This window comes from Carassius gibelio, chromosome B8 (genome assembly GCF_023724105.1).
Source record: "Carassius gibelio isolate Cgi1373 ecotype wild population from Czech Republic chromosome B8, carGib1.2-hapl.c, whole genome shotgun sequence".
Lineage (NCBI taxonomy): Eukaryota > Metazoa > Chordata > Actinopteri > Cypriniformes > Cyprinidae > Carassius > Carassius gibelio.
The window spans coordinates 20729965-20749660 of record NC_068403.1 but is presented as its reverse complement, the minus strand read 5'-3'; the positions used below and the strand labels follow the sequence as shown (position 1 = coordinate 20749660).

The 19696-nt window shown below is 37.7% G+C and overlaps 3 protein-coding genes across 4 annotated transcripts in view; 2 read left to right on the top strand and 1 right to left on the bottom strand.

Moving 5' to 3' along the window:
- Nucleotides 1–90: 90 nt before the first annotated feature.
- On the top strand, nt 91–10242 carry LOC127963233 (RING finger protein 10). The gene is made up of 17 exons (XM_052563010.1): nt 91–621; nt 2801–2991; nt 3155–3360; nt 3497–3587; nt 3687–3871; nt 4061–4197; nt 4281–4438; nt 5222–5356; nt 5787–5985; nt 6112–6245; nt 6544–6661; nt 7768–7869; nt 8020–8157; nt 8230–8321; nt 8469–8526; nt 8623–8790; nt 9106–10242. Exons 1-17 carry the CDS (start codon nt 477–479, stop codon nt 9177–9179), a joined length of 2331 nt encoding a protein of 776 aa, XP_052418970.1. The 5' UTR covers nt 91–476; the 3' UTR covers nt 9180–10242.
- Nucleotides 10243–11563: 1321 nt separating this feature from the next.
- Nucleotides 11564–18452, bottom strand: LOC127963235 (putative aminopeptidase W07G4.4). Its single transcript, XM_052563011.1, has 16 exons — nt 18344–18452; nt 17501–17542; nt 16884–16974; nt 16654–16802; nt 16361–16469; nt 15159–15280; nt 14936–15035; nt 14777–14852; nt 14572–14657; nt 14388–14492; nt 14223–14298; nt 14015–14133; nt 12970–13053; nt 12147–12204; nt 11888–12069; nt 11564–11794 (listed from the first exon to the last, which is right to left on the bottom strand). Exons 1-16 carry the CDS (start codon nt 18352–18354, stop codon nt 11666–11668), a joined length of 1539 nt encoding a protein of 512 aa, XP_052418971.1. The 5' UTR covers nt 18355–18452; the 3' UTR covers nt 11564–11665.
- A 659-nt stretch (nt 18453–19111) lies between these two features.
- LOC127964015 (fumarylacetoacetate hydrolase domain-containing protein 2) overlaps nt 19112–19696 on the top strand; it is a 170260-nt gene continuing 169675 nt past the window's right edge. For both annotated transcript variants that reach the window (XM_052564157.1, XM_052564156.1), the window contains exon 1: nt 19112–19321. The gene's annotated coding sequence lies outside the window, so the exon portion shown is untranslated. The remainder of the gene's footprint in view (nt 19322–19696) is intronic.

Below are 19696 nucleotides of genomic sequence, written 5' to 3'. Positions count from 1 at the left end.
ACATCACATCTTGCAGTCAACTGCACCAATCAGAATGGCTGAATCCACGCATGCGCACAACGTCAACCTGCGATCCTTATAACCCTCATCCGGGTGTTTATACGGTTCCCGATTGGCGACTCGTCGCCATATATCTGACGTTGTTTAGCTGAACTAAAATTTGGGTTAAAACCCGTTTATTCACCCGTTTTCCTCTTTTGGAGAGCGGTTAACGCCTTGTGGGGCGCAACACTTCCCACGCCAAGGAAAAACGACGCTTTTTAAGGGGCGAGGCCCCGCATTTTGGGCACTTGTTTTTTTGTGTTAGCAGTGTTTTTACTGAGACATTTGGATTGTGTCTCTGTTTTTCTCTTGGTTTGTTTGTAGTCAAGATGTCGCCGTAATGGGGTCTCCGTGTTTGACAGAAATGATTAAGGGCCTTCGTCGCCTGACCCGCATTCTCAACGACCCGTTGTTCTCCCCGTTTTCCCCGTTTAATGCTAGAGAGCTCGGAGGCTCTCTCTCCGCAGTTCGGCCTCAATATGGAGAAAAACCCAAACGCCAACAACAGCAGCAGTACAAAGATCCCGCCCCGCTCCAGCTCTACAGGCCCGACTCCTGCAGACTCTAAAGCCAAAACAGGTAGAGAACCAGCGTTCAATACACGCTTATCGTGGTCAACTTTGCGGGGAAAGTCTGTGTTTGGGGCTCACGGCATGGTGTTGTTTGTCTGCCGAGATGACGTAGCCATGGCCAGCGATTGGCTCGTTTCCTGAACGAACGAGAGGAATTAAAACAACATCAGTCAAGATCGACCGTGCCAGAAAATAACTTCTGTTAAGAGGCGGTATTTCCTTGAAATGTTTTTTTTAGGGGTGTCTTTTTTTTTTTTTTTTAAGACTGTTAAAAATATTTAAGTTAGCTTATTAAACAAATCAAACCAATAATAAACTAAACTACCTGTAAAATAATATATAAATAAGTTTATTAATTATAAATAAATGTAGTGAACTACATGTATATAAATTAAGGAGATAAAATTAAGTTTGTTTTAAGGAAATGTAATATTAGTACTTTAAGGAATTTAGTTTATGATATTTATTTTTATATATTTAAAGAGAGTGACACACGCGTACACTGGCTATGTTATCAGAAAATGAGTTCTTACACAGATGAACACCAGAATAAATATGCACAAAACATACAGGCTGAAAGCTGTACATTCTTGGAAGACAGGCAGAACCGTTTTCATTGACATTTAAATCATCTAATGAGTATTATTAAATGTAATTTAATACCAGGATCACAAATGAAAAGTAACTGGAAATGAATGACATTCTTAATTTCTTCATGATAAAATGTGCATGCAAAGTGAATAAAAAAAGTTGTAATATTCATTAAACTTGTAGCCTTTCATGGGTTTTTGCCCCTTTGTAACTGTTTGTTTGTTATTAAATGGCATTAAAAAATGCTAATTATGGAATTTTGTCATTTAAACCAGCTTGTTCAGACTGGGTTTAGACATCAGCCTATGTTTATGTAATTTATTCTGGTGTCAGTCTAAGCTCTAAGTGCATATGTCCTCCCAATGTAAACTAAACATGGGTGGTGTGTGTGTGTGTTACCCTCTTATAATCAAAACTGAATTTCCATAAACTAACCTAACAAACTAATATAATTCCTCTGCATTTCCAGTCTACCCAAGGGGCAAACTTATATTTGGGTTTATTGTCCCCTCCTCTTAGTAGCAGATCAGATGCATGAGAATCATAGGCAGGATCTATTCTTGTCTGCCATGTGACCACAAGAAAAGCTTCAGTGGTGTATTGCCCTCTAGCTTATAGATGGACCCTGGAAAGCCTCCAGCATATCACAATGAAATCACTGTGGATAAAAACTAAAACCGTGTCATATAGGTTTTTGATGTGGGCTTTGGAACTGTACGGGACGGCGGTCTCTGCTGACGGATGATAAGTTGTGTGTGTTTACACCCCTCTGCTCTTAACACGTGGTCTTCTCTGAAACAAAAAGAGCAGCACGTGACTGGATTGATTGGTTAAGACTGTGAATGTTGTCAAAAATAATGAAAAATCACATCGAGTTTCATTCTACATTCGACTTTTACTGCACACCTTAAAAATTGGCTAATCGACAATTACACCTGCACACATTAATATGCTAGATGTGATGTGCGCACTAGATGTGACATGATCATGCTTCTGCCACTTGATCTCTGCTGACTGTCTCAATGCTATGTCTTATATGTGCTTCAATGTGGCCTTTGCATGATTATCTTTGGTGTCAATTTTCTCTAGTTTATTGCTTGACCTGCTTTTATGTCTTTGTAATTTGTGCCTGCTTGTCTGTTTCAATTTTGTAACACCTTGTTTGTTTGTCTAAGCTCTTGCTTAAGCCTTGTTTTAATTGTAATGTATTTATTGATGTATGCCAATTAACAACTGGCTGGGGACTACAGCTGGAAATTAGCCGTAGAGGCTAAAGCTGCTCTTTTCATTAAAAGAGGTTGTCCACATTACTATAAACCAATAAAGTAAAGTAATAACTCCGCTTGCTGAGGGAAAATGCACTTAATGTTTACATTTAGCCATTTAGCAGACGTTTTTATCCAAAGCAATTTACAAATGAGGATAATGGAAGCAAAAAACAAAACAAAACAAGTTGTCAATATTGCATTCAAGAAAATGTTGAAAATTTCTGAAGTTGCTGGGACAGCCCCTTGTCTAATAAATGTTATGTTAAAAGTAATATATGGATGTTTTTTGACATTTGTGACATTGACAACATCCACTTGTTCTTTCAGATGGCAAGAATAATGGTGGCTCAAAGCGCTATAGTCGCAAGCGTGAGCCCACTTTTGCCAAGGCTGAGAGCTTTCCTGGCCCACGCCGCTCCCAGCCACATAAAAGCAAGAATTTTGACAAGAGACCCCCTCAGAGAGGTGGTGGAGGGGGGCAACAGTATGGACTCGCTGGTGGTGGGAGAAGAGAAGAGGTGCGTTTAAACAAAACTTTGGATTTTTATTCACTTTCATGAATGGCTGTTTTTATGCTTCCTTTTTATTAATTAACTACTATAATGCCTGTAATGCAAAGTAAACAAACAAACCTGTACTTATATGGGTTAACCAGGGTTAACTGTTGGATTCTATCATTAGGTAGCAGAGAACCGCCGGGCAGAGTTTAGCCCGGCTCAGTTTGCTGGACCCAAAAAGATAAGTTTGAACCACCTGCTCAACTTCACGTTTGAGCCACGAGGAGGCCATTTTGGCTCCGGAGCTGATGGCCACTATTGCTGGGGTCGCCGCAACAAGTGGGGTCACAAACACAAGCCCTTCAACAAGGAGCTTTTCCTGCAGGCTAAGTGAGTACAGTAGAATATGTTGCACACATTTATATGAATTGATATTAAATCATGTCTGTGTACTGTAGTGTTATCGTAAGCTGATAAAATGAGAAAAATGCTAAGCGGATGAGTGCATTTTCCCTTTCTCCACCAGTTGCCAGTTTGTGGTAATTGATGATCAAGACTATCAAGCCCACTTCACTGATCCGGACACTTTGGTGGACTGGGACTGTGTGCAGCAAGTGGTCAGACTTCACACTTCCTTGTACATCCTGTTAGTGCCTTTTCTGCAAATCTCAGTATGTCCATCATGCTGTTTTTTTTTTTTTTTTCTATCCACACAGCGCATCTACAGTCATGAGGTGCCGTCTTGTCCGATCTGCCTGTATCCCCCTGTTACGGCCCACATCACGCGCTGCGGCCACATCTACTGTTGGCCATGCATGCTGCACTACCTCTCTCTGAGTGAGAAGAGTTGGTCCAAGTGCCCCATTTGCTATGAGGCCGTGCACAGCGCTGATCTCAAGAGGTTCGTACAGAAAACACAAGTTTATAATACTTGATTAGTTTTTTTTTTTTTAAATCAGTGTTAACGTCATGATGCAGAAATCTGTTATTTTATTTAAGTCAACTCCTGGTATATAGAAGTGACCTATTTCAGTCAAGACATTGCTGTTTGTTCACCGTTGTCACTGAAGCCTGTCTTGTCATCTTTTAGTGTGGTTGCAATGGAGACGCGTCAGTACGTGACCGGTAACGTCATCACTATGCGTCTGATGCGGAGAGAGAAAGGATCGCTGGTGGCTCTTCCTAGCTGTCAGTGGGTGAAGGTGGAAGAGCCCATTCATTTTGGAGGTGAGACATTTTGCTGTTCGTGTGAGCCTTTATGGTGTTTATTTGAGTGGGCCTTATTTGGCACTTTCCTTCATGTGTTGCAGATGTGCATTTGCGTGCATACTCTAAGCTGCTGTTGGCGTCTCAGGAGCAGGTTTTGAGTTTGCTGGCTGAAGAGAGGGTGGCTCTCCAAACCCAGCTCAGCCAAGAGAAAGACGACCCACAGGCCTGTTTCATACAGAGCGCCCTGCTGCAGCTGCAGGTACACATGCACTCACGCTGGCATATATGAATGTTGGGTTGGAGAAGCTGCCTTGACTCTAGTTACAAACCACTTAAACCTGAAACAAGTTAAACAAGTTATGCTGCTGTTTAGAAAAAGTGGTTTGTATAGGTTGCTTATTGTTTGGACATTAACAATAAGGTGGGAAAAAAAACCACTGAATTTTGTAACTTATAATTCATTGTATACCGGTAATTTGTTCCAGGAAAACACTGAGCACCAAACTTCATCATTTACATGCAACTGTCTTCTGTTTCGTGAACGTTTTTCTGAAACAAAAATAGCTGAAAAAATTACCGTAATACCTATGTGACTTTGGATTGCATTGCATAACTTTCTGAGATTACTTTGGTTACCTTAAAACTACACAAAAGTAAATGAAAACATAGTTGCTGTAAGTTACTTAAAAAGCTTAAACTACATTTAAAGCTATTTCAATAACTTTTGCATCCTGTACCTCAAGTCAATGAATAATCTATAACTTATAAATGATGAGAATTTGGGCTGACAGCTTGAACTACTGACTTTAATGTTTTATAAACTGTCTGCTTTGTAAACTTATAAATCTGAAAATATATAACGTGACATTTAATAAAGGCTGAGTTTTTTCTGGAAGTGCGACATGACACGGAAAAAGCATTGAGCTATGTTACACTTAAGGTTTTTTGTGTGTGTGTGCCGGTTTTTTTTTTTTTTTTTTTTTTTCCTAACACTGCAAACAAACAAAACCCTCACATTGTATCTCTGACTCTGAACGAACAGGAGAGTGAGGAGCGTCTTTTGAAGGAAGGCTGTAAAAATGCTGGTTCTGTTGATTGGGCAGACATGAGGAAACTGTCTCTGTCTGAGCACTCCTCTCCAGAGGTGACCGTGGTCAAGAACCTCACAAACTCAAAGGTTGGTGGAGGCAGTGCTCCTTTCTTTTAGCATAAGACTAAGATTTAATCCAGTGCTGTGTTGCAAGTTTATAGATTTCAATTTTATGAGAGACACAAATGGTGTGTGAGCTTGTGATCAGGTCACCTGATTGAGTGAACAACTGCAGTACACGTTATTTATCTCCAGAAAATCTTTTTATTTTTTTCTGTAGAGACTCTTTAAAGTATCATATTTTAAACCTTCTCTTTTCTTCACCTCCGATTCATATTATTTACTTTACTATGGGAATGTTTGCAATGTAGAGAAACGGCATGGACCAGATACTTTCACTTTATTTATCCGCAAAATGAATGAAAACTAACTTTTCTGTAAATGTTTATAAAATTCAGTAAATCACTGTACATTTCCGGTAACAAAAGCTCAATATGACTTATGTCTCCTAACACAGCCCATTCTGCAGTATGCTTCAGCGTTTGATGATGAGCTTCAAATGTCTCATGAGGAGCCTGTGGAAGAGATGGCCGCTCTGAGTGCTCCTGAGGGGGCCGAAGAGATGCCTGAAAGAGCTGTGGAGGACAAACCGCTAGAAGCGACCCCTCAGACAAGTCAGGCCGCTCATCATGGCCCATATTACTACTTCTATCAAGGTGTGTGTGTGTTTGTTAGTCTATTTGTAATGAAGGTTAAGGTTAATTTTCTGTCTATTTTTCACAAAGTATAAGCAGTTGAAATGGATACTAAATATGACACTTATTTCTCTCTTGTATCTGCAGCTGAGGATGGTCAGCAGATGTTTCTGCACCCAGTGAACGTGCGCTGTCTGCTGAGAGAGTACGGGAGCCTGGAGAACAGCCCTCAGTCTATCACCGCTACTGTGGTGGAGATTGATGGACAGACTGTCACCGAGGTACACGCTCGTCTCTTAATTCTCACATTCATGTCACAGAATTGCAGTAGCTGTTGTCAGGACACAGGATGGAATACTAGTTAAGTGCTTACTGAATACTTTATACTGGAGTGTGAAAGAGCAGTGTGGTATGATGCTGTAATGCCTAGTGTCTGAAGCCACAGCACCACTGAAGCATTACAGATAAATGCACTTTTTGCTGGTGTGCATTTACAACAGTCTCACTGGATCAGGTTTCGAACTGCTTCTGTAATGCTTCTTGCCTACTGTGAAACTAATTGACAAATTTAATTTGCAGGATATTCGCCGTCGACATCGTTACCTCTCTCACCTGCCACTCACCTGTGAGTTCAGCCTGTGTGAGCTCAAACTTGAGCCACCCATTCTCTCAAAAGAGACCATGGACAGCTTTGCAGGTACATGAACACAAACGATGCTCTGTTCCACTCCATAATGAAACCCACAGAGACGAACAAAAGTCAGGGGTTGAAAAGCTCATCTGCAGAAAAATGTTCCATATTTCGCGAGTGTTAACTACAGCTACTCTCAAATCAGGCAACTTACTGGACCTTATTTACACACGACACCGCTCCTCTGATCATGTGCTGGTTACTCCACTGCACACCTCGAATCACTTCCTCCTCACTCTTAACCTCAACATGGTTCCTAAAACACATACCCCTCCACATGTCACCTTTTAACATGACTTACTCTCACCCTTCTGGCTGTCTGCTATGGTTTCATCTTTGCTTCCTCTCTCTAAACTGTTCTCATCTCTTGATGCTAACAGTGCTACTGATACTTTCTGCTCCACTCTTACATCTTGTTTGGACACTGTATGCCCCTTGTCTTCCAGGCCAGCCCGTACGATCCCTTCTGCCCCTTGACTGTCTGATGTTCTCTACGAACATTGTTCTAAGCTCAGGGCTGCTGAAAGGGTATAGTGCAAATCAAAACCTACTGACCTTGATGAGTATCAGTCACTCCTCTCTTGAAGTCGGTGACACTGACTCATCATCTCCGCAGTAGTGATGTATGTTTCATATCTAAATTAATTACTTCAGACTTCTGTGCCCTCTAGAAGCTTGCAAGTGAACATGGCTTTATTGTGCCATCCCAAATAGGCACAAATCACTTTCACAGACTTTTAAATTAAATTTTAACTCCTGAGTCCTTAGCATTCTTCAAGAATCAGCTAAAAGCACGTCTCTTCCATCTTTATTTGACCGTCTAACTCTAGCACTTTCTATTCTAATTTTATTCTTTAAAAAAAGAAGAAAAAAACAACTAACAATTGTTTCTCTCTTCTTTTTTGTATTCTATCTGGTTTATCTTTATTTATTTTATTATACAATTAACAAAAGCAAAAAAAAGCTTTCTTGAAGTATTTATGAATCAAGTATGTTGTTTGTTTGTGGTTTTATTACTTTAACTTTGAGACAAAAATGGAAAAAATTTATTGGTAAATGATTGTATTAGTTCACACACTTTTTTTAAAAATATATTTGTCACTTTCTGACAGATGACTTGGAGAAACGGAAGCGCCTGAGACAGAAGAAAGCAAGGGATGAAAAGAGAAGGGAGAAGAGGATTGAAATTGAGGAAAACAGGAAACATGGGAAATGTGAGAGTTTAATTCCAGTTTTTATGGGAGTAAAGGCGATACACTTTCATGAAAATAGACCAAATCTCTGATTGTAGAACATTTCTCTTAATTCATGGTGGTGTAATTGATTTGCCTGGGTGTGATTTGAGTTTATCTTTGCGTCTTCAGATCCAGAGGTACACATTGGGCTGGAGAACCTCCAGCATTTTCCTGCCTTTGGATCTCCGCCTCAGAGCGGCTCACAGGTGCAGCTCCCAGAGTTCCTGCTGGGACCTCCGTCTCCTCTGAGCGGCAGCCCTTCAGCAGGTAACACTCACCCTCTCTTGCCCTGGCCTTCAGTGGTTAGTCTCCTGTGCTTAATGCCTGTTTTTATTCCAGATGGAGTGATGTTTCCTAATCTGAGTGAGCACACTCCGTCTCTGAACTTAGCCAGTGTGGAAGAGGACTCTCACTGCATGTCCTTCGCTCAGGTTTACGACTGCCTAAAGCACTTGGTTTCATGGTTATAACAACAAAATAGTCAACTTTGTAGCCATAGAAATGGAAACAAATTTTAAATAGAGTAATTAAAACAAAGGCATCTTGAGGGTTTAATGTACCATATTAATGTTGTCCAGATGCTGAAAGATGGGAAAGCCCGCGTGGATGCCGGGCCTAAAACCACCCCAAATAAAGGTGAGCATCCTGTCATCAGTTGGCTTAACTGTTGGCTCACTGGCTACACTGATTCCTAAATGATTTTTTTTTATTTTTATTTTTTTTCCTCCACAGCTGACATGTTCCTGGCCCCTCCTCGGGCAGACAGTGATGGAGAGAGTGACGGATCTGATCGGGTCCCAGTACCCAGTTTCCAAAACTCCTTCAGTCAGGCCTTTGAACAGGCTTTATCACAGCTGGACCATGGAAGTCAAACTCCAGCCAAGGCTTTACCCATCCCTGGTGAGAAAACGATTCATATAATCATTGATCATTCACCCAAAAATTAAGTGTCTTTTACTCACAAAACTTGTATGCATTTCTTTCTTCTGTTGAACACTAAAGATATCTTGAAGAATTTAGGGAACAAAACACTTAATTGTCCCCATTTACTTTTTCTTTCTCCTCCATATGGTGGGATCCATCAGCTTATTATTTTTATTATAAAATTAACACTGAAACGGAGGATAAATAAAAGCAGATTTTTTTTATTAATCACTTTTTTTGTTTGCCATGATGTTTGTTACCCATGTGACTGTTCTTCTCTCTATTTTATAGATGACAAAGGGGGTAAGAAGAAGAAGAAAAAACAGAAGCTTTTGTTCAGCACCTCTATGGTTCACACCAAGTAAACGCTGAAGCCCACCCTTCACTCCTGCCTTATTCCTCCCATATGCTTAGGTATCATTAGGTCCCTCAAAAGCAGTTTCCCTCCTTTTTCCTTGCCCCTGTTGAATGAGACCCTCTCCAGACGTTGACTAAGTCGCAGGAAGTGCAGCAGCTCAGTGATTGTACAAACCATAGACTCAGTATTCTAGATCAGACCCACAGTGTTCCAGTGTTTCTTACAGAAGGTACATGTGCTTAAATTAAAGAGCTCTACAGCAGGTACATTTGACATGGCACTCTAGTTTAGAGCTGATGCTCAATTATTATCCAAAAACAGGGTGGAAAAAAAGACATGGTTCTTGGTTATAGGTTGCAGTTATATATTTTGGGGGGTCCTGTGATAGCAGTCAGCCAGCTGCAGAGATGCCCCTCCATCATATCGAAAACATTTGTACTCAACCAGGGTGCTTAAAAATAAATGAAATAGCATTTAGCATTGCTAACAGCAGACAAAATGCACAAAGTGAAGAACTTGTGGTGCAGATTATATGCATTTGAGTTCTTCTTCCTGTCAGGCACGTAGACGCAGAACTACTGATTGTAACACATTCTTGCTTGTTTGTTTAAATGCCACCAAAGTAATAATTTTCTCCAGCTTAAGTTCCGAGCTCTAGTCATGGACTTCAGTCTGTATTCAGCTCTTACCAGCTGTTCTCATCTGTCCTGCCTAAGAACTGCCTTCCACAATCAGACACATTAATAATACGTAAAAAGAAATCATTGTTCTGCTGGAAGAATTGAGTGGGTCTTTTAAGCACTTGACTCAGTTAGAAGCTGCAACTCTTAGAGAGGATTCAGAGCTGCTCGTGTTCAATAGTGTTCAGATGTTAGAGGCATCAGAGACCCGCGACTCCACTGCTTGCTTTGTTTTCAGTCAAGAAAATATGTAAAGACAGAAAGGCTATATAAAAAATGTTTTAGAGGGTTTATTTTTCTCTTTATTTTGTTTTTGTTCTGATGAAACCTGTGATACAGAACCTGCATATAGACTAAATTGAATGAATAAAGGATTATTATGCACTGGCATTCTGTTTGTCTTATTTAGAACCAATTTTATTGAATACTGTAAAGACCATTCACATTTTTGTGAACTTTTAAATAGAAATATATTATATTTGGATTTTCTGATTGTAATCTCACAGATGGCTTTGCAATAAAATGTTAAGTACAGGTTGATCTTGACTTGGGTGTTTTCATAGTTTGGATGATCCCTGTGTTTGCAATTGTTTTGTGGAGTTTGAGTAAAACGTTTTATAGGACAATAATTTATAGTTGCTTAATGCTGATTTTGCACATGTGCATACAACTTAAAAAAAGAAAAAAGCTATTGTAGGTTTTCCATGGCCAATCAGCCTAAATAATTGTTAAATAATTATGGATATAATTAGCCGCCCATTCAACTGACCATATGTCTTAAAATGCAATTTCTTTCTCATTCATCTCAGTGGCTCCCTTTAAAAAATTCCCTCCGTCTTAGATGTATGTTCTCAGTGAACAAAAAAGTTCATTTGAAATATTAAATTATGAATTCTTCAATCCAGATTTGTTTTTGTAGTCTTCAGTTCATCCTCGGTTTAAGTGCTATGCAAAACCTAACTCAAAATTTTTAAATGTAGACAACATTTTTAAAAGGACAAATGTACAGACGTTTGAAACCGATTCATGTTTCAAAATTGAGTTAAAATGGTAAATCATTTCAATAAAATGTATTGAATTTTATAACTTCATTTGATAATCTAAAATGTAGTTATAAAAAATAAAACATTTTAGATCAACATTTTGAAAATAATTTTCAATAAATACTTTTTTTTTCTGTCCTTTAGTCAATGAAAAGTTACATTCACACATTCTATTCACTATTTACAGAGACATTTTTTCTTACGGTCAATGATCAGCTGGTCTTCCACTTGATAAAGAAAACATTGTTTGTTTTTTTGCCAAAATGCTTTTATTGATTTTTCATTACTCTTTTCTACAAAATGGGCAGTTATACAATATGTTGTATTCTCACAGGTGCATTTCAATATAAATCACTGGCTCAACTTCCCCACCTCCTCTTTCATGTCTGATCGACTGAGAAACTGTAAGGCTACTTTGGTTTGGTTAATTCACTATATTAAATTCACTCATTAAATGCTAATCAGAAACGGAAAACCTGCACAGTACTAAATAAAAATGGGAATTGATGGTTTTGCATTGTGAATAAGAGGAGCGTAGAGGTTTTTAAGGAGGTGAAGAGATGCATTTATGTAAATATGGAGCAGCAACAAAAAGATCAAATGGACCGTTAACAATGGAAGGATAAAAGGAGCAAAGGTCATGATTTACCCCAGTTTTACATGAATACACAGTGTCAGATGGAGCAGATATGAAAGCCATTAACAGATAAATGGCACTAGACGGAAATAACTGAAATTATGAAAGATCAGAAAAATCATTGGACGTGTATTTAAAGCTCCAGGTACTTTGTCGCCATGGCAAGAATTGGGGCGCCTGTTGGGACACCAGGGAAAGGGCCACTGGATCCAGCAATGTCGATGTGGGAGTAAGGCAGAGGTTTGTCCGAGTCCATTCCATGCTGTGGGACAAACATGTAGATGGTAAATGTATGTATTTTTACAAATAAAACGTAATCGTAAACTAATAATACACCCAGATTGTGTTTGTCTACCTTATCCAGTCCAGAAGCCATGATGAGGAAGGCAGCGGGTGTCTGGTGTCCACGTGGTGTGGCGGATGAGGGCAGGTTATTGGACTGCAGGATTTCCTCATACTCAGACTTCCCTCTGTGGAACTCGTAATCCTCCCGACGTATGGTGGACACCTCGAACAGATCTCCCAGCACCTCTCCCGCTGCCACACAAACAGATTTCACAAAAATTAAGCTACATATATGGAAGCAAAAACAAATGCTTCTTAGCTCTTCTTACCTTTCTGCCACTGCAAAGCGTTTCCTGAGTGGTGAGCAGCACCGTTATCCATTATGATCTACAGGGACAGATAATAATTATATGTTTAATTTATACAGTGCCTTTCCCAAGCTCAAGGATGCCTCACAATGACAATAGCACATAAACATTCATTTTGTACATAATCACTTAGGTGGACAATTGCCCAAGTCCAAGACATGTGCGATTGCAGTTTCGTATAATAATAGTAGTGGAAACAATCACATACTAACAGAGAACCATAACAGTTTAAGAAGAAACACATTATGACCTGTAGTATTGGTTTTACAGATACTTAAGTTTAGACTTAAATTCATGCAGTGTGGTTATTGTTTTAAAAATAAATGTATAAATGTAAAAAAATAATGGCCCGATAACGGAGCCCTGTTGAACACCCTGTTTGAGTAAGACAGTGGGAGATTTATAGTTAGGGATGGGGATGGTAGTATTGTCTGTCTGTCAAATAGGAGGAAAACCAGAATAACCTAGCTCCTGAGATGCAAATCCCTGAGAGGCGCATGAGTATAGTTCATGACAGTCTCAAAAGCTGCACTGAGATTGAGTAATAAGAGAAAAGAAAGATTGCCCGAATAACCAGAAAGTAGGAGGCCATTAATAACCCTTACTAAAAGTCTCAGTACTGTATTGATACTAAACCTGTTGCAGTACTATTAAACTGACTGAAATTTATCAACCTGATCATTGATATGAAGATGGAGATGGTCATATTGGAAATGGTTAAAGTACCACTGAAGTGTCACACTGTCTCAGAAGATATGCAGGAGTATGTTGTTGATGTACTCACAGAGTAATGTGGTCCCATGGCTCTGACAGCATGTCCTGTCAAAGTGGCTATAGTGAAGAGATGAGGAGACACTTCCTGCAATGCCTAGAGAAACACACAAGAGCTCTAGAGCACCAAAAAGGATAATGTTATATTTAAACTAATAACTTTAAGTTTTTCATTCCTGTAGCAGATCTAGACAGGTGGAGCTGGGGGAGGTAGAGGCTTTTAGAGGAACTCTGATAGCACACAACAGGGCAAGCTTACAGCGAACACAGAAGCAGACTATTTACAGGTTGAGCAAGCAATCTCACTAGTCTGAAGATAGCAGGTTGCTTGTAATGGACCTAATAGCCAGCATTATCTGAAATTTCATGACTGAAATGAATAATATATATAAATCAACTAAAATTGCTAAATTGTTTTCATTAATTGAAACAAAGATAAAATCGAATATACATTTTTGATAAAGCAACACAAATTAAAAACTGAAAAATAACAGATAAAAATAAAAGCAAATCAAATCAAGTTGCTTATTATCAATCCTATTATTAACATATCGACAGTTCATTAGTACTTATAATGCATTTATTCTACATCCCTAATCCTACCCAATATCTAAACTTAACAACTACCTTACTAACTATTATTAAGCAGCAAATTAGAGTTTATTGAGGCAAAAGTCATAGTTAATGGTTTGTTAATCGTGAGAATTGGACTTTAAAATAAAGTGTGAACATATATATGCAGATGTGCAGTTAAGTCCAACATAACAAGCATCTATGAAAAGCCAACATTATATTTCTACTCTACTCATACTTACTTTACTTAAGTATTGAAATGTGCTGCTCAAACTCAGAAGGCCTTTTAAAATGATATGGTGAGCAGGTGCTACACACAAACAAATGAGATATTCCTTTATTTCAATATTTTGGCATCTTGTTTTTATTGGGGGGGGAGTGGTTGTCAGAGTATATTTTTATATAACATTGATTGATTCTGAACTCATGATAGGGCCAATTTAAATCTTGAAATAGTACTGCCAGCTATCTTAGAGCGTATGTACCTGCTCCTTCATCTCACACAGCAAGTCCACCATGACCATTCTTCCTTCAGCATCAGTGTTTCCAACTCGGATTCTACGACAAGCACGAGACACTACTAACTCGTCCGCTACATAGCAATCTGCACCCAAAAGAATCAAAATTAAAAAATGACCCATATTTAGCAATAGACACCCAAACTGGTCACCATCTGCACACTAAACTGCTTACCAGATCCGACACTGTTTCGCACCATTGCCATTGCACCCACAACCTTCAGGTGTTTGGGCTTCAGCTTGGCTAAGATCTAAAAAAAAGTATATACACAAACACACATTGATATTAGACTCATATTCTCATCAGTAAAAAAAAAGCAGGTGCAAATGCGATCAGTACCTGGAAGAAGCCAGCAACCGCCGCAGATCCACATTTATCTCTGTGCATTCCAGCCATGATTCCTCCGGCCTTGATGTCAGCTCCACCGGTGTCATACGTGATGCCCTGCCACAACATACAATGTTCATATGTACTGAAAACTCTTCAATCCCTCGTGTCAAAGTATAGGTAACCTGAAACCCACCTTGCCAACAAGCATCAGGGTCTGCTGAATGGGTCCTTCCCCGCAGTAGAGCAGCTTGATCACTCGGGCCTGGTGGCGCGGCACGGCTATAAGGCACAAACATAATGGATTAGCTACTTTATTTGCAATATATATTATTCATTTCTGTTTTTGGAAAAGTGGAGGCACTGAAAATAAGTTTAGTGTTTGAAATAAAATGTCTTACTGTTAGCACAGCGGTTGACTGCAGCCAAACAGGGATACTCCTTCTCCAGAGTATTCAAATGACTCACTACCGTCACCTAGCAAAGACACGGAGATGAATGAAGCATCTCAATACTTAGTGTGATGAGGTACAGCTTTAAATGCTCACGTAGAGACTCACCGTTACAGGCGTATCCTTGAAAACCGCTTGCACATACTCAGCTACACGAGGTGCAGCCATCCGCTCCGGGTCAGAGCCACCGATGTCACGATAGACAAACCTACAGCATTCACAATCACAAATGATCCCTTTAACGGTTATTTGTACACAATGGATCATAGCAGACACCTGGTTAATCCAAAATCTTTGACCACATGAAATTGCAGACTCGGCAGACTCATACCTGCCGCTCTCCAGAGCAGTGGCCAGCTCAGTAATGGCTTCTCCCTGCGTCCGGTTCTTCGCCCAGACGCCCAGCACTGCCACCTTATGAGGGGAAAACTTGTGCTCCCTCACCTCTAAAGGCTGATGACACAGAAAAATAACTAGGTTACGTGTGTGTGTTAATATATATATATATATAAATATATATATATATATATATATATATATATATATATATATATATATATATATATATATATATATATATATATTTTTTTTTTTTTTTTTTTTTTTTTTCTTAATTTAATTTTTGGTTTAAAATAACAACACCTTGAAAACTTTTTTTGTTTTGTTTTTTAAAATGGCATGAAGTATATATTTGTGCAGGGCCATGATTAATCACATCTAAAACGAAAAAAAATAAATAAAATAGTGTACTTAATATATGTGTGTACTATGAATATTTTTTATTTATATGTAAATACACACACATGTATATATTTAAGAAAAATATGTTATGTTTATATATTAAATATTTTTATATAAATATATACATGTAAATATTTGCAAAATATGATTATGTGTCTTTATATACACATAATAAATACACAGTACATACACCTATATTAAATTAACAAAACCTTTTATTTTGGATGCAATTAATCGCTATTAATCTTTGCCCAGCACTAATATATACTTTATTCCATTTAATACATTAAATCCAATAAATTATTTCTAGCAGTTGTTATTTAAAAAAAAATAATAATAATTTATATATATATATATATATATATATATATATATATATATATATATATAAGACAGAACAGAAAAAACCCGGTCATATATATAACATCATACTATATATAATATCAGCTTTATTTCAATTACAAATATTGAAATAATTTCAAGTATGTAATGAAAAACGAAATAATAAAAAACAGATATAAAGAAATAAAAAAATAAAAGAAATAAAAACTACTTAAATACAATTTTAATTTAGTTTTAGGTAAAAATAACAGCTATATATAGAGATAAATAGATAGATAGATAGATAGATAGATAGATAGATAGATAGATAGACAGACAGACAGACAGACAGACAGACAGACAGATATGGAATTTTTACAGAAACTAAACTGATAATATGTAATCATTTGGATGAATGAAAGTGAAAATGAAAAATGTACATTACAAAATAAAATATAAAACATTTCTCACCGAGTAGAGAACATGCAGGGCTCCTAGAACAGCCACCAAGGTGCTCTTTGCATAACTACTGTGAGGAGGACAAACCAGCAGAGGGCGCTGCATGCCAGCTTTCAGAGCCCTATAACAAAAAACTATTATACAAATATTCAGATCAACATAATAAAACCTATAAATGAGGAAAAAGTCATCTTTAAAGAGTGAAATGTGCCCTAGAAGAACGTGAAGAAAAGAAAAGATAATGTTGTTTTGCCAGGATGTACATTAATCTTTATATATCACACACATCATGTTTGCAGAAGCACCTCTTAATGCCATTAGCAGCAGCATCACTGAAGCGCCGGACATCATCATAGTCCCGATTCACCGGACCGGTGCAGGCAAACACAAGTCTGTTTCCAGAGAGACCAGGAACCTTGACCACCACGACCTCTTCACCAGCGCAACAATCCACCTGATGTGAACGAGGACAGGTGTGTGAAAGAAATCCATATCAGCAGCAGGGCTGGTCAGGTGTGTGTGCTGCTGAACTCACTGCGCTGTAGTCCTGTAATGGTGCTTTCAAACACTCCAGCTCGTCAGGAAGCTGCTCATAACTTTGGCATATCAAGATTATGCCATCAAAACTGTAGAAGAGAAGGTTAAACTAAATAACAATATACACTTTTGCTCTAATATACAAACTGCAGAAAAGCCGCAGTAAATCCAAACAGTACTGTAGTGCTTAAAAAAAATAATTCACATAATATACATATAAGTACATATATGTATACACAGTACATAATACTAAAATATCACTTCCAGGGGCAAACTGTTGCTTTTTTATTTTATGCAAATAATTAAATGTGTTTTATTTTATGCTTAAAACAGGAAGAATCTGTATAAATGTATGTAAACTGTAAGCAAACTTATGTAATTTCACTATTGGAACAAAACTTCAGATCTAAATGTGTTGTTCAGTTTACACGAGGTCACGCTTGAGAAATAAACTATACTTTGACACATCATTTATCAGAAAGCAGGCTAAAGTCAAAAGCCTATGTGTTGTTGTCGTTCAGGTAACAAAAGGGATGACTGGTTCATTAATAATCACTGTTCCTGTGCAGAAGTGAAGCACACAAAGTTCAGAGTTTGAGACGGAGATCTACTAACTTCTGGTCCTTGCAGTCAGTGGTGCACTGGAGAGGCTGGACACTGCAATGAAGGAAAGAGAGGAGATTAAAACCTTTACCAATCTGATCATGTGTACAGACATGAAAAGCTCTTACAAAATAAGTTGATGTTTAGCTTGACCCAGTGCAACTGCTTGCACTATTTCTGATAATGTTTGATTGAGATTTGAGTGCCATTTGGCATCTATGAGAAGTGGGGTCCAAAGACTGAAACTGGGTCCAAGAACCATGAATACGTTTCTGTTCTGCTATTTCTATAAAAAAAATAAAAAAATAAATCCACTACATGTGGTGCCCAATGAAACATCTAGGAATACAGTTTCTTGTTGCTGACATCGCAAACTGAAATCCTTCTCATATTTAAAATATTTATTTGTCGTTGTCATATCAGCAAAGAGGGAATGTTTTGCTGAAACTGTTATTTAATTCTGCTTCATGAACTTAGTACTCTGGAATGGGGTAGTATTGATAATAACAACAACAACAATAATAATAAGAATAATAATAATAAAGCAATTTAACTTTGAGGTTTCATTCTGCTTTCTAAACACCGATAAGAAATAGCGAGAAATCACGAGACGTTAATCGTAGGAAGAAACAGATGAAAAAACACATTTTCACAGGACAACATTATCTACTTAATTATCTTACTACTTGGCCACTACTGCATTATCTAGCTTTTAGCTATTATTACTTAAAATTACTGCAGTCAAACACATACTTAATGGCGTGAGCGCAGAAAACTCAATATAATCACATAAAAACAGCACTAATAATAATAAAAGATATTTGAAACTTCGCAAATTCTAAATAATCCTCCTACCTTACAGACATCCTCACGTTACCTTCTGTCGTCTTGCAGCAGCAGAACTGAAGCCGTGATGTCAGCTGACAGAGTTCAAAGACACATCACATGACGACAGGAGTCACGTGATTAACGATACTGTAGTTATTTTATTTTCTTCTGAACTCTGTAATGAAATAAAATGCAAAGAAATTGTGGAACTGATACATCGATCTATTTCAAATGAGTAATTTGTTAAACGTATTTCAATATTTTAACTCATGCGTGTATTTCCTCCACGTCTTTGTCAACAAACAGCCCTTAAACTACAAAATAAATCCGGAAGTCACAGAGATGAAAAGTCCGAATCATTTCTGGGAATCGGTTCTTTTGAACAGTCATTACAAACCGGCTAAAAAAAAAAAAAAACAATATTTTTTTCGCCCCACCAGGCACTTATACCACACACAAGTCTGTTTATTACGTTTATATTAGGTTTTATAAATAAATATATATATATATATATATATATATATATATATATATATATATATATATATATATATATATTATTTCTTGATAATACAATTAATTTACATCACCCAGCTTTAAAGCTATGCATTATAACTACATTGGTTTTGTATGCCATTTAATTAAAGGTCGTAAATTACCATTTTTTTGTATTGTTTTCATTAAACAATATTTCTGAACACTTCATCACAAATTATCACAGCATAGATAGTAAAAGTTAAATCCTCATGAATCCGTGAACAGGTTCAACTGCAAATAAAAAGATCCGATTCAAAAGAAGACTCTACGTCAGGTCACATGACAGCGACGACGGAGTGCGCGAGCTGTCTCGTATCGAAGTACAAAGATTGTGTCATTTTACTCGGTTAACAGAGATGTTGAAACGTGTAACACGTTAAACCTCAGACAGATCATTTTTGTAATCTTTATTTGATTTTATTGTACTGTGCATTATCAAACCTGCTGTTTTTTTTGCATCAAGATCAGGTAAGTTGGGACTGTCATATGAGAAACTGAAAGCAGGGGAAGTAACCTCTTATCTGCACTGCCTTGCGTGAGATCCTATTTCTAACGATAAAAATGTCGTCTTAATCAATCAATAATTAGATTTTTCCTTAAGTTAAGTTAAATAATAAAAAAACCCCTGCTAAAGCTGGCTTTGGCCTGCTTTGAAGCCTTTATCTAAAATAATGCTGTCTTCAGGTGCAATAATGTCAGAAACACACGGAAAGAGCCCAACTTAAGAAATAAAATCAAGACAATTATTAATATATGTCACAGGGTTTGTGTCACAGAAAACAATGAATGTCCAGTGATTACCAATAGTTTTTAATGCAAAACATAGAGGTAGAGATTTGTGTA